General features: G+C 34.9%; 1 protein-coding gene across 4 annotated transcripts; it reads left to right on the forward strand.

The window, feature by feature from the left end:
• Window positions 1-435: 435 nt before the first annotated feature.
• nt5c2a (5'-nucleotidase, cytosolic IIa) lies at window positions 436-14,870 on the forward strand. Of its 4 annotated transcripts, none has more exons than XM_079855147.1 (19): window positions 665-921; window positions 1,731-1,848; window positions 2,797-2,835; window positions 4,500-4,573; window positions 6,376-6,493; window positions 6,582-6,677; window positions 7,641-7,732; window positions 7,839-7,896; window positions 8,005-8,098; window positions 8,194-8,247; window positions 8,382-8,465; window positions 8,564-8,605; window positions 8,967-9,074; window positions 9,158-9,224; window positions 9,314-9,484; window positions 11,303-11,354; window positions 11,639-11,699; window positions 12,672-12,848; window positions 12,945-14,870. In XM_079855147.1, exons 2-19 carry the CDS (start codon window positions 1,748-1,750, stop codon window positions 13,188-13,190), a joined length of 1,734 nt encoding a protein of 577 aa, XP_079711273.1. In that variant the 5' UTR covers window positions 665-921; window positions 1,731-1,747; the 3' UTR covers window positions 13,191-14,870. The 4 variants fall into 4 exon arrangements, with proteins under 4 accessions (XP_079711276.1, XP_079711273.1, XP_079711274.1 ...); XM_079855148.1 differs by having other exon boundaries at window positions 851-921; window positions 1,709-1,848; XM_079855150.1 differs by lacking the exon at window positions 2,797-2,835 and having other exon boundaries at window positions 436-921.
• The last annotated feature ends 2,313 nt before the right edge of the window (window positions 14,871-17,183 follow it).

Consider the following 17,183-nt stretch of genomic DNA (forward strand, 5'->3'; position numbering starts at 1 on the left):
TGACATAATGACATACAATAAATGTGGAAAATTGAACTACACGATTCAGGGAGCAGACTTACACAGTGAACTCCGAGAAAACGCTACTTTCTTCGACCCTCTCTGGTCCTGGGCTGTGCTTTTTTTTTTCTTTTTTTTTTTTTTTTAAATAAATTTTATTAACAAATATGTACAGAACAAAACTGTATGCCAGAGGTACAAACATTAAAAGAAATAATGTTACAAGGAGTATACAAAAAACACATTAGTTGCATAGGAATTTTTCTAGAATAGAATTTGTTTTTAAAGCCTTTGACTGTTTAAGATCATTGATGGTGGTGCTGTAATGAGATAGCTCTTGTAGAAATAAGTTAAATAATGGCTTGCTGTCAGTCCATTTTCTTTTATGGGTCCTGGGCTGTGCTGCTCACTCAGTGTCAGTGTGACAGGGGGAGTGGCCAGCGGCTAGAGCGGCAAAGGCCAGTGTGTGCTTCTTTTACCGATATATTTAACGATATCTTTTGCATTTCTATTCCAAACAATGTCAAACTTGGCGCTGCACTTATTAGGCCTACTCATGCCCGTAGCGAGACACCTGCCAAGTTTGAAATCCATCGGACTAACGGTTCGAGAGATATGCGAATAACAGACACACACACACACACACACAGACAGACAGACAGACAGACGTTTCTGTAATTTATAGGTAGATGAGCATTAAGCTGTGTGTCGTCCGTAAGTCGTTTCCCATCATGAGTTTGATCTGCAGAATCCGAAGGACTCTTGCTGTCGCGAGAGTTTTTTGACATACGTCAGTAATTGTTGGTTTGAAGTGTTCATATAAATAGCATTTAAATTAGCTTTTAATATTGTTTTGAAATGCATCTTCTGCGCATGCGCAGTTTGCAGATAGCGCAAAGCTGCAGCTGTTGGTGGTGTGAGGTAAGTAACGTACTGACACTGTGCAGAGATATAACGCGTTTCAATAATCAGTAGAATTAAATCATTTCAGGATTACTGTGTTTATAAGTGTTATAGCCACATTCGATAAGCATTTACCTCCCTTTATACAGTAGTATCCAGTTGATCATAACTAAAGGAATGTTAGTTAGCTAACGTTAACTTAGCTGGTGTGCTAACTTTACCATCACGGAACTCCATGAACAAGAGGAAAGATCTGCTCACATTTATATCTTAATAATCCTTTGTAAATCTTTACACTGACTCCACTGAATAGTCTGAAGATTTAATATGGTCTTTATTTGAATGAAACGGCAATTGTTTTGAATTCAAAGCTCCTTTGAGTCTTAAAATGCATGAGACCCGCTCATTGTCTCTTATGTAACTTAAGTCAAAGATGCCAGTAATGTGCATAATGTTTGTTTTCATATTTTATTATTTGTGCGTTATTATTTTACATATTTCATAGGTGGTCTTCACTATTTGTAATAACAGCTAAATATTGATGTAGAGAATGAAAGATAACGACATTCATTTTGGTATTTGAAGAAAAAATACATATTCTAGAATATTGTGTGGTTTCTGCGAAGCTGTCCTTCAGTGTTAAAGTTAGAAAATAAAGATTATTATTTAACCTCTGAGATACTAAACAAGTGCTGTGTATATTCACATTCATTGTATCGTCCAGTCTGCTTGCGTTGCATTATAGATTATTATTATTATTATTATTAATTAATTAAAAGACCTATAACCATTATTTGCTTTTTAGAAAGTGTTGGTATCGTTCTCAGATTTATAACGGTTAAAGATGACGACCTCTTGGAGTGATCGGCTCCAGAATTATGCAGACCTTCCAGCCAACATGGATGGTTTATCCATGAAGAAGTACAGAAGAGAGGTGCATCACAGGTATTAATACATTTCACTTATGCCTTCAGCTTTGCAGGCCGTTACGTTTATATTGGTCAAATCAGATTATGTAGTTTCTTGGTGACTTGAAAACAAATCCATTGTCATACCTAAATTTACTTGTTTCAAGACAAAATAAGTAAATTCAGGCAGTTGGTGAAATTACCTTAAATGAGCTGCTGGTCTCACTTCCAGTTCAGATTATGGTCCATAATGAAGACACATTCACATTGAGATATTTTATGCTCACAATTATTTTAAGTACACAGAAAAAAAACTATAATTTTAGATTTGTAATTATGTTTTAATTTTTAAAAAAAGTAAAAAAAAGAAGAAGAGATACAGACATGGATAGTAGCATGTTTACTGTTGCCGTGCCATCATGCTGCTTCATGTGTTTATACATGTCTGTCTGTCAAAATCCGTCAACTTCATTTTTGAAATGTCAGCTTGCATGTGTTGTAAGAAAGGATTTTATATTGCAAGCTTTTTTCTGAATTAAAAGAATGAAGTGTTTTCTGACTGTGCTCACTTATTGCATATTTTAAAGTATTAAAATAATTTATTTTAAAACAATCATTGTAATAGTGTATATGCACATTCTGATACTCATATCTCATATTTTAGTAGGCTAAATTTAATTATGCCCTTTGGCAGTTTAATTTGTCCTGTCAGCATAATACTGGAAAGTTCCTAAAATACTGTGTTTGTCAGGGCAAACAGTTGTTTCTTAAGAGCAATCCTTATTTATATGCAGACTTGTATGCAGTTTTCTGACACGTCATGGCAGTCACAAAGTGCAAAAAAAAAAAAAAAATCAGTGAATCTAATGGTAAGAAGACCTGAATTGTCAATTATAAGCGATCTGGATACAGTTCTTTATGTGGTGGTATTAGCTGGTTTTATTACTGTTATAATATGTAGTCCATTTATTCCTTTATTACAAAGCTTACCTCAGGAACTGGCCCACTGTCATCCCTATATGAGGTATGCCAAAGGTTTGTCGTTGACCTGCAGTGCTGATTGATCATCTCTTTTGTTAATTGATGTTTTTTTTCTCCAATGTACTCCATCACAGCACAGCACTAAAAATATAAGATGAACAAAACCATCAATGCTTTTGCACTGTGCTGTGACTGTATGTAGGTGTCCATAGGAAGACATGTGATGGGATTTTAATCTGTGAGATCATTCCTTCATTCTCCCTTCCTCTAGCTGTATCTCCCTCCTTCATGCTTTTAACACATCATTTCACTGTAACTTAACAGCTCATTTGTTCCTAGTGTAAATTCAGCATTATTTTGAATGTGTCACTTCAGATATATAGTTGGTTAAAGATGTAGTAGCATCAGGGGAACTAAAATAAAAGGAATTATAGTGCACTGCTTTTAACATAATTTAGAAAACGACTGACAGTAGTACTGTTTTAAAATGTGAAAGATAATAACAGATATATTTTATACTTAAAATACAAAGTCTAATTTACCAAGCTTTAAATCTTTTTTTTTAATCTCTTAACATAATGAAATGTACAAAAGCTTCTCAAATGCAGATATAAGTGCATATTTTGGTAGATTGCCAATAATTGTGATGCATCATAACCTTTCATATATTGGTATTATTAATATATCAGTGTAAAGCTACACTACTAAAAACATTTTTGAAATAAATTAATACTTTAATTCAGCAAGGGTACATGAAATTAATCAAAAGTGACAGTAAAGGCTTACATTGTTACAAAAGATTTTCAAATAAATTCTGTTATTTTGAACTTTCTGTGAATCAAAAAATGCTCAAAAAATGTATTATGGTTTCCACAAAAATATTAAGCAGCACAACTGTTTTAAAAACATTGATAATAATCAGAAATGTTTCTTGAGCACCAAATCAGCATATTAGATTGATTTGAAGGATCATGTGACACTGAAGACTGGAGTAATGACTGCTAAAAATTCAGCTTTGCTATTACAGAAACAAATTATATAATAAAAAGGAACGCAGTTATTTTAAATTGTAATAATATTTCAAATTATTACTGTTTTTGTATTATTTTTGATCAAATAAATGCAAATGGAAATGGTGAGACTTCTTTCAAAAGCATAAAAAAATCATACCGTCATCAAACTTTTTAAAAGATAGAGTTTATTACCCAAATGAGTGGTGTCGCTGTCATCAAAAAATAAAAAGGAAAACTTGTTTTTCAGGTTTGTAAAACAGATTTAACAGCTGGCTATAAGGATGTTTTCTCCTGATTTTATTTTATTGTATTTTATTTTATTTGCCATTCTGTTTTTGGTGTCTTGTTAAAACAGTGGTCAATCACCTGCTAATTTCCACCTGAAATACTTGATTTAACTGGAAATCAAGGAATATTACCTTGCCATTTGCTCCACCTCATATTTTGCTGCTGTTGGCTGAACTAGGAATAGATATAAATTAACCAAATGCATAAATTCAGATTTATTGCTCTCACAGGTCAGTGTAAATCATTATCTACACTAACCTAAACTCCCTGAGAGCTGAACAGCTCACAGGTTGCGCTCAAGCCAATGGAATAATACAGTCTGCTCAATTTAACACTGGTTGCAACTAAGAGAATATTGAATATGCATGGCATTACTCTTAAATTGATTGTATTTTTGCGTCCACAGAGTTTTTGTCAATAGAAGTTTGGCAATGGAGAAGATAAAATGCTTTGGCTTTGATATGGACTACACTCTAGCAGGTAAGAAGTACTAGTCTTTCTATGAACTGCCTGTGTGACAGATGAGGTCTGCATCATGCCTTGTTTTGGAGTGTCATTTGTGAAATCAGTTCAAACGAATTCAGTTCAAAAGCATTGCGAAATGGCAGTACCATAGGCTGGTACTGTAAGCTAACCCTTGATCTCATGTATTTGGTGGTGTCATGGCTCTGCAAATAGCACCCCTGTCTTCACTTGGCTCATGTCTGAGGACACGTGCTTGATTCCTTCCTCTTAAAGCTATAAACATGTTAGATGGATGGGTGCACTGACATCCATGATATGGGTCAACTTCCTGTTTATGGGTCTGTAATGATAAACAAGGGATAATATTCACAGTAAAATGTTTTAAGTTCTTTTCCAGCACACAGCCTAATATTAACACCAAATGTGAGCTGCTTAGTCTGAAAGATCAATGTGTGTTTGCTGTGTAAATCTATACTAATTGCAGTGCAGTGAATTTGCTTAGTGTGGCAAATGTTTCAGCAGACAAAAAGTGTTTGTAGCCAGACTTTGACCTAATGTATCCATTTGAAGGGGCCACCAAATAGGTTTTATTGCACCATTTTGACTCCATGTTGGTTAGTATCCAAGTGTCTTTAGTTAAAAGTAGTCTCTGATGTTTAGTTGAACAATGAAAGCGTGATGATAGGACAGATAATTTGAGATATTTGTGAAGCTTGACCATAGGGTCGACTGCGTTTCATCAATGTTGACATTTACTTCCTCTCTGTCAAGCAGAAGCCTGTCATTTCTTTGGGGAAATGTTCATTTAGCTGATCTTGCCAAAGGGGTTTCTTGAAAAATGGCACATATTAATACAAAAGTTTTGTAGTAGTCTGGGTTGTGCCTATACATGTCCTAAAAAAGATTCACTTAAACCTTTTTGTTTCTACAGAAAATTAAGCAGTTCATTTGTCAACTTGAAGTCATTCACATTGCAGTCATTCCAAATCCATTTATAGATTCATCCTAATTGAAGATGGAAATAGTACGCTGTGAAAAAGGGCTTGGTTTAAAATAGGAAATGAGGCACCATGAGCTAAAATAGGGTTTCCCAACCAAGAGTTTATTTAAAAATGGCAAAGTCCTTCATGAGATTGATAGAAATGCTAATGATGATCTTTTTTTGTAATATTTTAAGTTCATTTTGACATGGAAATTATAAAGTGTTTCATACTTTTACCAGCAAAGGAAGAAAATGGAGCATTTGGCAACAATCATACCATTTTTCAGTTATTCTTAATATATGCACTACCGTTTAAATGTTTGGGGTCAGTAAGATTTTATTTTTTGAAAGAAATTAATACTTTTGTGACAGTAAAGACATTTATAATGCTGTTCTTTTGAACGTTTTATTCCTGAAATAATCGTGAAAAATAAAGCACAGTTTCCACAATAATATTAAGCTACACAGCTGTTTTCAACATTGATATTAATAAGAAAAGTTTCTTGAGCGCCAAATCAGCATATTAGAATGATTTCTGAAGGATCATGTGACACTGAAGTAATGATGCTGAAAATTACAGGTAATGGAAAATTACATTGTAAATTGTAATAATATTTCACAACATTACGTTAGTACTGTATTTTTGATAAATGAATGCAGGCAGCCTATGTGAGCATAAGAGACTTCTTTCAAAAACATGAAATATCCTGCCGATCTCACACATTTGAACAGTAGTGTATACGATAACATTTGTCATTTACTGCTTTCATCTCGTTCATGTGTTGTATTGGGATTTATCAGATAACTTTGCCTCTGTTCTCTCCTCTGTTTATAGTGTATAAGTCTCCGGAGTATGAATCTCTTGGCTTTGATCTGACTGTGGAGCGACTGGTTTCCATTGGTTACCCACAAGAGCTGCTAAATTTTGTCTATGACCCTGCATTTCCCACAAGGTGATTTGAAAGTTCCTTTTCCCAACATGCTACTATTCTGTATTTCAACTGCATGTTTTGATTCACACACATATTCTACATCTTTCAGAGGCTTGGTGTTTGATACAATGTATGGAAACCTGCTGAAAGTAGATGCATACGGAAACATCCTTGTGTGTGCTCATGGTTTTAACTTCCTGCGTGGGTGAGTCAGCACTCATAATTCAAGAGCCACTGGTTAGTGAAGCGTGGTACTTCCTTTGTTTGTGTGTTTATTCATCTACAGATAATAAAAGCTTCATTTTTTGGATTTATTTTTTTATTTGTAAAAACATGCACTGGTGCGTCATTTCATTTGAAATTGATACGGCCATAGCTAACGTTAGAGCTTCTGAGATGGTAAAAGCGCGTTTTTTTTTCTGGCGAATTAGCAAATGGTATGTAAACATACAATCAAACATAATACAGTGAAAGATAATCTTTAAAGTTTATTTGGGGCACAATGATCAGGCATTCTAATCTTAATCACGAAGAAAATAATATTAAGGTTTATATAAACTAACAAAAACGAATAAATAAAACATAAACAAAAGATTTTAAAAAAATCTCAGAGAGGCACGCATAAACAAAATTAGTTTCTAACATTTTTGGAAAAACGAATGGGCAATATTTCTCATGAAAAAGTGGATAAGTGTTCATACACAGCTCAGATCATAGTGAGCGAGCGTGTTTTTTAAATAAAGTTTGAGGAAGCTTGATGATGACGTTGATCCGCGACCATGGTGTGCTGTAGTCCGTTTATAGCCTACCGTTAGCATTTTATATCTGACGGCTTTATTTAGGCTTCAAAATGTATACATTTTGGATTAACTTGTAAAGATTATCTTGCAAGACAAAACGTGTAAGGGTCACAACTATTTGTTGAACACAGATCTTATTTTTTGCGATTTTCCAAAAGTCTATGGGGAAAATGCATAGCTTTTCAATCGAGGGAACCCATGCGCCGCTAACTTCCGGGTTGGCCTACAAAATGACGTCATGACTTCGGCACTCTATAAGACAAGAAATGTGCTTTAAGAAAGTTAATAGTGTAACTTGCGATTTCATGTAGACTTTTCTTGGTCACACCTTCAGCAAATGTGTTGTGTATTTGTATTTTTTGTTTTAGACCAGAGATAAGAGAGCTGTACCCAAACAAGTTCATTCAGCGTGGAGATACAGAGCGATTCTACATCCTCAACACACTCTTCAACCTCCCAGGTCAAAATCTTGTATCAACAAATATCAAAAAGCAAAAGAATATATAGAATCTATAGTCTTTGTATAGTCCATTAAGTTAAAATGGTTTGTCTTTCTGCATTATTAGAGACATACCTCTTTGCCTGCCTGGTTGACTTCTTCACTAGTTGCTCCAGATATACAAGGTTTGTTTTTGTGCCTTCATTTTAATGCTTCTGTTGCTACTCTGGCTTGAGCATGCAGTAGATTATCTGAATTGCCATTTTATATATACTACTTTTATACCTCCTCAGTTGTGAGATGGGCTTTAAAGATGGAGATCTTTTCATGTCGTACAAGAGCATGTTTCAGGATGTCAGAGATGCTGTGGATTGGGTCCATTTCAAGGTGTCAAAATATTCATTTATTTATAAAAAGAACCCCCTTTCTTGACTCAATGTGAATGTCATACTTTGAATAACCACTTCTGTGTGATATTTTAGGGCTCACTAAAGGTGAAAACGGTTGAAAACCTCGAGAAATATGTGGTTAAGGATGTAAGTCCTCATGCAGACCAGCATTTTTTGTTACCTTATGTAGCTTTGTATGTTTATTTATAATCAATTATAGTTTATAGTTTACTGGCATAATAATTTTTTGTTTGCATATCTTTTTTGTCTTCTTCATTTAGGCCAAATTGCCATTGCTTCTAAGCCGAATGAATGAAGTTTCCAAAGTGTTCCTTGTTACCAACAGTGACTACAAGTACACAGATGTGAGTTCATCAACCATCTGACATTAATCATTTAAGATGTGACAAAATATGTTGGATTTTCATTAGAAATCATCATTTCCTCTCCTTTTATCTTTCAGAAAATCATGACATACTTGTTTGATTTTCCACATGGTCCAAAAGTAAGTGTGTTTATTTCTCATGTAGGTACACTAGCATACCAGTGGTACTTTGTTGTTTTTATTTGTCTCAGATCCCCAATGAAAATGTCCAGTGACAAAGAACAGTACACATTTCACATATCATTTGTGTAGCAAGCTGCATTGTGTAGAAAAAAACCCTAAGGGTCAATTCGCCGGTTATGATGTGTCTGTAACACCATCAGATTTTTCATTAAAAAATGTGTTATTAACAAATATTGGGAAAGGGAATATAAACATAAAGACAAGGAGTATCAGGGGCCATATAAGAACTCATTGTGTTGTGTTTTTATTGCATACACAAAGACAGTGAGAGATTGAATGTATTATTTCTTTATTACAGGCAGGTACACCTCATCAGCCCTGGCAGTCCTACTTTGACCTTATTCTGGTGGATGCCAGGAAGCCAGTGTTTTTTGGAGAGGGCACAGTGCTCAGACAGGTGGACACGGTAAGCTCCGCTAGACTCACTTGAGTAGATTCCTGTGATGAACTTGTTCCTGTGATTGATTCAGCCATGTCTCTGTTCTGTAGACCACTGGGAGATTGAAGATCGGGACATACACTGGTCCCTTGCAGCATGGCATAGTGTATTCTGGTGGTAAGATAAAAATGAATGTCATTTTTCATATTTATTTAACAGTTCTTGTCTGAACTGCCTGATTGAATTTGTTTATTTTTCCTTCTCAGGTTCCTCGGATATAGTTTGTGACCTATTGGGAGCAAAAGGAAAGGAAATCCTGTACATCGGTGACCACATTTTCGGAGACATCCTGAAGTCTAAGAAGCGCCAGGGCTGGAGAACGTTCCTGGTCATTCCTGAGCTGGCTCAGGAGCTGCACGTGTGGACCGACAAGAGCTGTGAGTCATTATATTATAGTTAACTGAAACTAAAATCATTAAAAAAATGTTGCTACTTGAAATCAAATAAACGTTAACTAAAATAAAATAAGTTTAATTGTAACAAAAACTACAAACAGGGTTCGTACGGTTATGAAAAACCTGGAAAAGTCACCGAAATTTGTTTCAAAATATTTTTATAATAGAATATATGTTTAAGTGATAATATTGGTTAAACAAACTGCAATACTTACCATTCATTCGATCTATCCTACTGCGGCATTCCATCAGATTTCTTTTTGAAGCAATGAGCATTATAACCAATCACACATTTTTCTGTTGAGCTTATGAATGTGATGGCCAATTAGAGGCATTCAGATTTGTCATCGCTGATATGAAGAGTTTTGTTTAGTGTGTGTGATTTCTGACTGAAACTCGCAAATTCTCCCATCATAAACAACAAAGTGCAGATTTGATGTAAGAGATTCATGTCGCATGTCTTCCATAATTTTAACAAGAGTGTTTGTGAGAGTGCTTAAACTCGTGCTAGACCCAAGTTATGGACACTTTCATGATTCGTCACATTCTCTGCTCCCTTTCGGTATACAGTTTATTCCAGTTAGGGAACGGGAACATTAGAGGGAACGTTAGAGGATAACTTTAGGTGAACGTTATAGGATAACTTTAGGTGAATGTTAGAGGATAACTTTAGGTGAACGTTTTAGGATAAATTTAGGTGAACGTTATAGGATACCGTTAGGGGAACGTTAGAGGATACTGTTAGGGGAACGTTAGATGATACTGTTAGGGGAACGTTAGATGATACCATTAGGGGAACATTAGATGATAATGTTAGAGGATACACTTAGGGGAAAGTTAGAGGATACCGTTAGGGGAAGGTTAGAGGATACGGTTAGGGGAACGTTTGATGATAACTTTAGGGGAACGTTAGATGATAATGTTAGAGGATAACTTTATGTGAACGTTAGAGGATACCGTTAGGGGAACGTTTGATGATACAGTTAGGGGAGTGTTAAAATATAACATTAGGGGAACGATAGAATATAACTTTAGTGGAACGTTAGATGACGAGCTTGTGCTCGAGTTGGGCCAGTTGCCCAGTAACTTTTTAATGAATTTTGACAATGCATGGTTGTGAGAATGTGATATGGCTTAGTGCGATCATCAAATCGCAACGGTTGTGATGTAATTATATAAATATAGTCTGACGCACTACATGTTTCCGAGTAAAGCCAAAGCACAGCACTGTGTTCATTTTCAGGTTTGATTCACTGTAAATGCTACTCTGCAAGTGCTGTGTGGTATAATGTGCATTTGGGAAAGCAACAAGCTCCAACCATCTTACCAAATTTGTAATTAGAATCATTTATAAATCTGTTGTTGTCAATAAAGAGAAGCGTTAATGTCTCCCTGCATTTTCCGCCTAAATATAAGTTCATTGGTTTAACGTTTGAAAGCAAAAAAATTTAGACATCCATAAATTATAGTATTGTCATTTTTCTGCTGTTCTGTAAAATAAAATAATAATAATAATAACAATTATTAATGATAATAATAACAAATCTATTAATACTTTTGACATAAATTGAATTATTATTGTTATTAATACTAATAATAATAATAATAATAATAGCAAATCTATTTCATTATAAAATATTGTATTATAATATTGTATTTTAATATTAAACACTTTTTTAACAGTACAATAGTGTATTACTGCGATAGTAAGATATTTCTTTATTATTTTAATGAAATAATAATTGGGGGTGGGGATGCAGATATACATATTTCACTGAGTTCTCTCTTTTTGTTTTGCAGCACTGTTTGAGGAACTACAGAGTCTGGACATTTTCCTGGCAGAGCTCTACAAGTAAGTATCATCCATGAACTCTTGCTCAGATGTTCGCACTGCCACCATCCAGTGCTCGTGTGTGCTGGCATTCATGCACTCGTGTACCCAGAGGAGGACACGACGCTCCCTCCCTGCTGTCTGCAGACATTTGACATGCAGATAAAGGGGTGCGCATTTATTTCTATTTAAAGACTGACAGTGCATGGCTTCTATTACATTTAACTCCTTTGACACCGTTCTCACCCTACATCTCTCTTTTTTCCCTGCCATTTTTCTCCATCCTTTCTTTTTTTTGTTCACAGGCATTTGGACAGCAGCAGCAATGAGAGACCCGACATCAGCTCTCTTCAGAGGAGGATTAAGGTATATTTCTTTATAACGGAAGCAGTACGCTGTGCACTGACAATCCTGTTACTGTAGTGAAAAATCCATTTTCATGGGGAATTTTTTTTTTTCCAGGTCTTTCCACAATTAAAATGTGCCAAAAGTGCATGAAAGTTCCAAAGCATCACTTTTTAAAAAGGTGCATTTGAGACAAATACTTTCGAATACTTTATAGAACGATATGTGCCGCAAATAAATAGAGCGCACCAAAGAATATAATTACAATATTTTTGACAAAAAGATTTATTTTTTGGGGGGATACCAGATTTAGGTTTTATTGAAGTCCGAATTACACTAATCATATTTTAATATTGAGCAGAAAGTAAAATAAAATGTTTTTTTAATATCTGATTCATTTTAGAAATATTCAACAGATTGATTATCAAAGTAATTTACACTACTGTTTAAACATTTGATCACGGTAAGATTTTTGAATGTCTCTCATGTTCACCCAGGCTGAATTCATTTGATTAAAAATACAGTGAAATATTATTACAATTTAAAATAATTGTTTTCTATTTTAATTGATTTTAAAATATGATTTATTCCTGTGATAGCAGAATTTTCAGCATCATTACTCCGGTCTTCAGTGTCACATGATCCTTCAGAAGTCACTCTAATATGCTGATTTGCTGCTCAAGTTTTTTTTATTATTATTATCAATGTTGTGATAATAATAATAAAAAACAGTTGCGATGCTTAATATTTTTGTGGAAACAGTGATCTTTTTTTTTTTTCAGAATTCTTTGGTAAATAGAAAGTTTTAAAGAACTGCATTTACTTCAAATAGAAATAACATTATACATGTTTTTACTGTTGATTATGATCGATTTAATGCATCCTTGCTGAATAAAAGTATTAATCTTTCAACAACAACAAAAGTCGTACGGACATTACTTAAATCAAATTACTTAAGAAACCGTGCTGTTTCTGTATCTCTTATTTTCTCAGAAAGTGACCCATGACATGGACATGTGCTACGGGATGATGGGAAGTCTTTTCCGCAGTGGCTCTCGTCAGACTCTGTTCGCGTCTCAAGTGATGCGTTACGCTGACCTGTACGCTGCGTCCTTCATCAATCTCCTGTACTACCCCTTCAGCTACCTGTTCAGAGCCGCCCACGTCCTGGTAAGCTCAACAAACACAATGTCCACCATTGATACATTGGCCATAAAAGTCAAGAAACCTTTAGTAGACATTTTTTTGTCTGTGGTTTACAATCAGATGCCTCACGAGTCGACCGTGGAGCACGCTCACGTGGACATTAACGACATGGAGTCGCCCATGGCCACGCGCAACCGCCACTCCATCGACTTCAGAGACCTCGAGTGCAAGAGACACCAGCTGACCCGTTCCATAAGCGAGATCAACCCTCCACACCTCTTCCCTCAGACGCCACAGGAGATCACACACTGTCACGATGAGGATGATGATGAGGAGGAGGAGGAAGAAGAGGAGGAGGAAGAATAAGTGGCATTGCGTAGAGATGCGTCTACGGTTTAAACGAGTATGAGCATTTCACACTCAGCCATATATTTTGTAGAGATATAAGAGAGGATGATTACTTCTCACGAAACGTATTACATATTTTAGTGTTAAAGGTTTGATGAGAGTCTGAAGCTAAAACTGGGTTTTGATACTGTAGTTCTAGCTTCTTATTTTTGAATGAGATTTACAGATGGCCTCACTTTAAAATGCATTGAAAAAAATGAAAATGATAACAGGAAGAACAGATTCCTGTTTAAACTGAATTACAGAATCAGTTAAAATTATATTTGCATGATATTGAGGGAACATAACAGTTACAAGGTACTTCACTGACTTAAGCTTGAGAAAATAGCATGAATACTCCATGACGTATTGTAGACTGCCTTCAAACTTTGGAGATGAGCCATGTAGCATGCTGGGAAATGTCACACCAACAATACACCTTGCTCAGTATCTGTCTGACTGCCTGTTCAAGCGCTCTAACATCGCCATCTACATTTCAAAACTGGTAGTATGCAAATTGCTGTCATATTATTCGGTGAAAAATGGAACACACGCAACCGTTGCCAATTTATGCAGAGTGAGATACAGGAGCTGAAGTGTAATAACTGGAAGATGAAGACGACACTGAAACGTCTAATGCACTCGCCATGATCACTGTGTTATCATTAAACCTTGAATCTAGTGCTTAAATTTGTTATTTACTATTTTTATATCCACTTATCTACAGTTAATTCAACACAGATATATTTAAACAAATCATTTTGTTTGATATTAGTGTAACGGTTAGCTTTTTGACACTTGGCAGTGATTTAAGATTGTGAGTTGGTCTGTGGGTGGCATTGGACCAAAAGGGAGCTCATCCATGAATCACACTCTGACATAATGAACATTTGTAACCCATACAGTAACAGTCCAGATCCTGAAACTTTGTTTTTGACTTTCATGGTGTTCTGATCAGCATCAGAAGTGGTTTTGTCTTTTGTTACTGTTTTAAATCAAAAAAGGGAATTTATGATGGGTCCGTGTTGCTTTGGAATACTTTAGCATGTGCGCTCCTATATTTACAACTGTATTGGTTTATTTTGAACAGTACTGTTGAATTTGGACTGAAAGATGAGGGCCATCATGCCAATGTAATCTGTGAAGGGATGCTTTAATCATTGTCTTTCATTTAAATTCACAGTAGCTGTTGAAGATTACTGATTTTGTGACTGTATCGTGTAATAGTGACATTTCAGTTTGCTTTAACCTTATCAAACACCCCTCTATGTTTATTTTTAGGCTTTTCTATTCAGGTTAAATCTGCTGTATAGTGGGGGTGGTATTTTTTATTCATCTGTGCCTTTTATTGTTTCAAATTTCTTGATTTGTTTGATTTTGTTTGTGCCCAATGCCAGTTTTCTTTTACTATTGTCATGTTTTTGCAAGATTTTTATGTTTGTTTAGTTTGCCATTATTACTGTAAAGCGAACTGTCATGACAGACGTTTTGGAAGGATTGGATATTAATGTAGTTTAAATGTAGAAATACATCAGAAAGCTTTCTACTCAGATGTCATTCATTTTTAATGTTATGTTTTGCATTTTTTGCTACACACAGGATTGCTTTTCAGTGCGTTGGCTTGTTGCATATGAAGAGAATAAAGATCCTGTCATGCAGCGCTCCCTGGTGGTCATTCAGCAATATCTGTATTTTGCACCTTCAAAAAAAGACTCGGAAAAATTGTCCTCACTAACCCTGTATTATGCTCAAAATCTGGGTACTGTTTTTCTTTTGGGTCATAAATAAATTTTACCATTTTATGGTAATATAAATGTACGCCTACAATGCAGGTAATGGGCCAGATTTACTAAACGGCAAATTAGAGTGAGAACGCAAATACCAGTAAATTGACTATACTAGTGCAAACCTTAGTAAATCCCCTTGCATGATTCATTTCAATACCCTCGTCTCATAAATTTGGCTTCTGATAGGAAAACTCATATAAAATAAGGTCAACCGCCGCAAAAATAACCGTCCACGCCTCTTCAGCGCAAATTTTTCACATTATTTTTTACTTCGTGTCTTTAGTAAATCCTCCTGACAGTTTTTTAATGCTAAAAGAGTGTTTGCACTGGCGCAAGCTGTTAGTAAACCTGTCCCTATAAGTTTCTTGGATAAAAGTGTGCCAAACGCATATATAAATACGCTCAGGGTAGTTGAGAAATGTATATAACTAATTAAAGAAAAAAATATATATATTTTATCTCAAACCTGTGCAGCTGTCTTTAACAACCAAATGTTAGGGATGCACAATATATCGGCCACCATATAGGTATCGGCCGATACATGTTCATTTTTAAAGTTATTGTTATTGGCCCGATATATTAAAGCTGATTAATAATGAATTATTTCCTTCAGTTTAGACACTTCATATGTTTGCCATGATGGTTTTGAATCATGAAACATGAAGTGCAACATGTGCAGCAGAAGTCTGTCATATAGGCTACATAAAAATATGAGAACAGTATAATTGTGTGCTTGGGACATGGCGAGACTTTTGTTTTTTGTAACCAGGCTTTCAAAAATTATATAAAATTTGGATTTAGATTTATTGGGCAATATATCGGTTATCACCTTTCAAACCTAAAGAATTATTGGTATCAGCCAAAATTTTCATATTATCCCCACCCCCAAAATATTTGGGTCAAATTGACTCACAAACATCATAATCATATTAGAAGTTTTGTGTGCACATCAGTGTCGATTTTTAACCCTAAACTAAATTAGAATGTCACAAAATTTCAAGAGTCTGCTTGGCTGATTAACATTCAAGCCAAAAGATATCTACCAATTTTCTGTTTTAAAATGTTTTAGACAATATTATTTATATAGTATTGAGTAAAAAGTAAATTTGCAGCAATTTTGTGGCAGTTTTATTTGCCATCACTAAATTGCATTATATATTATACACATTATTCAGTTACATCTGCCATCTAACCTTTAAAAATAAAATAATAATATAAATACAGGCAGGCAGGCATAAAGTTGTCAAACTGTTTTATTATAGCAATTTCCATCTGCATTATATATATAATATGTATATTTAAATCTGATATAGCTTTTTCTGGTTTATAGTATGTAAGCATACAATAGTACTCTCTGATTTATGACTGTACAATATTTCTATACACATTCAAGATTGAAAATAGCAGCAGTGTATGACAGACTCAAACGGCATGTTAGAGCACCACATTTTTAAAGACATTTCCTCTTTTCTAAGGCAGGCGATCCAATGTGAAAACACTGATCTGACCTGTAGGACATCACCAAATGCTTTAAGCTAAATGAAAGGGCGTTCCTCTTTAACACAGTGTGAAAAAACTGGAATAAGTGGTTGATAAAGAAGAACAGGAATGAAGCCTTTGTTAGCGCTTAACAATCACTATTTCACATCTCAACAGTAGTTATGTTACCCTAACAAACTTATTCTACCTCTCAGCCTCATATTAAATTCTGCTAGTTTACTTTTGGTTATTTTGTCCTACCTGTGAGCTCATTAATTGGTCATGATTGTCCCTGCATAGCTGTTGCACTATTGCACTGAGAGGTTGCTACATAAAACACTTCAGACGTGAATGTCCTGATATCCAGCGGCTTTACGCTTCTGACAGAAGCGTCTCAGGAGGTTCTGATAATAAAAAAATCAAATAAAAACACAGCGGATAAAAACATCGTCCAGAGAATCGTTCCCCTATGTATCAAGAGTTAGTGTAATCTTGTCATAATAAAACAAAAATAAATACATTAATGCTGAATTATTTTCCTTTTTCATCTGTTTTAAAATCGATACCTCTTTAACAATCCCATGGCACTGAGTCCTAAATGAATAGCTTTTTCTCTAAAAAACAATAAAAGTAAGATAAAAGAGCAATCTGAATCTGAAGACAAATATAAGTTACGGTGTAAGTTCCTGAAATAGTCCTTTACATG

This window comes from Squalius cephalus (genome assembly GCF_949319135.1).
Source record: "Squalius cephalus genome assembly, chromosome: 21".
In the NCBI taxonomy this organism is placed as follows: domain Eukaryota; kingdom Metazoa; phylum Chordata; class Actinopteri; order Cypriniformes; family Leuciscidae; genus Squalius; species Squalius cephalus.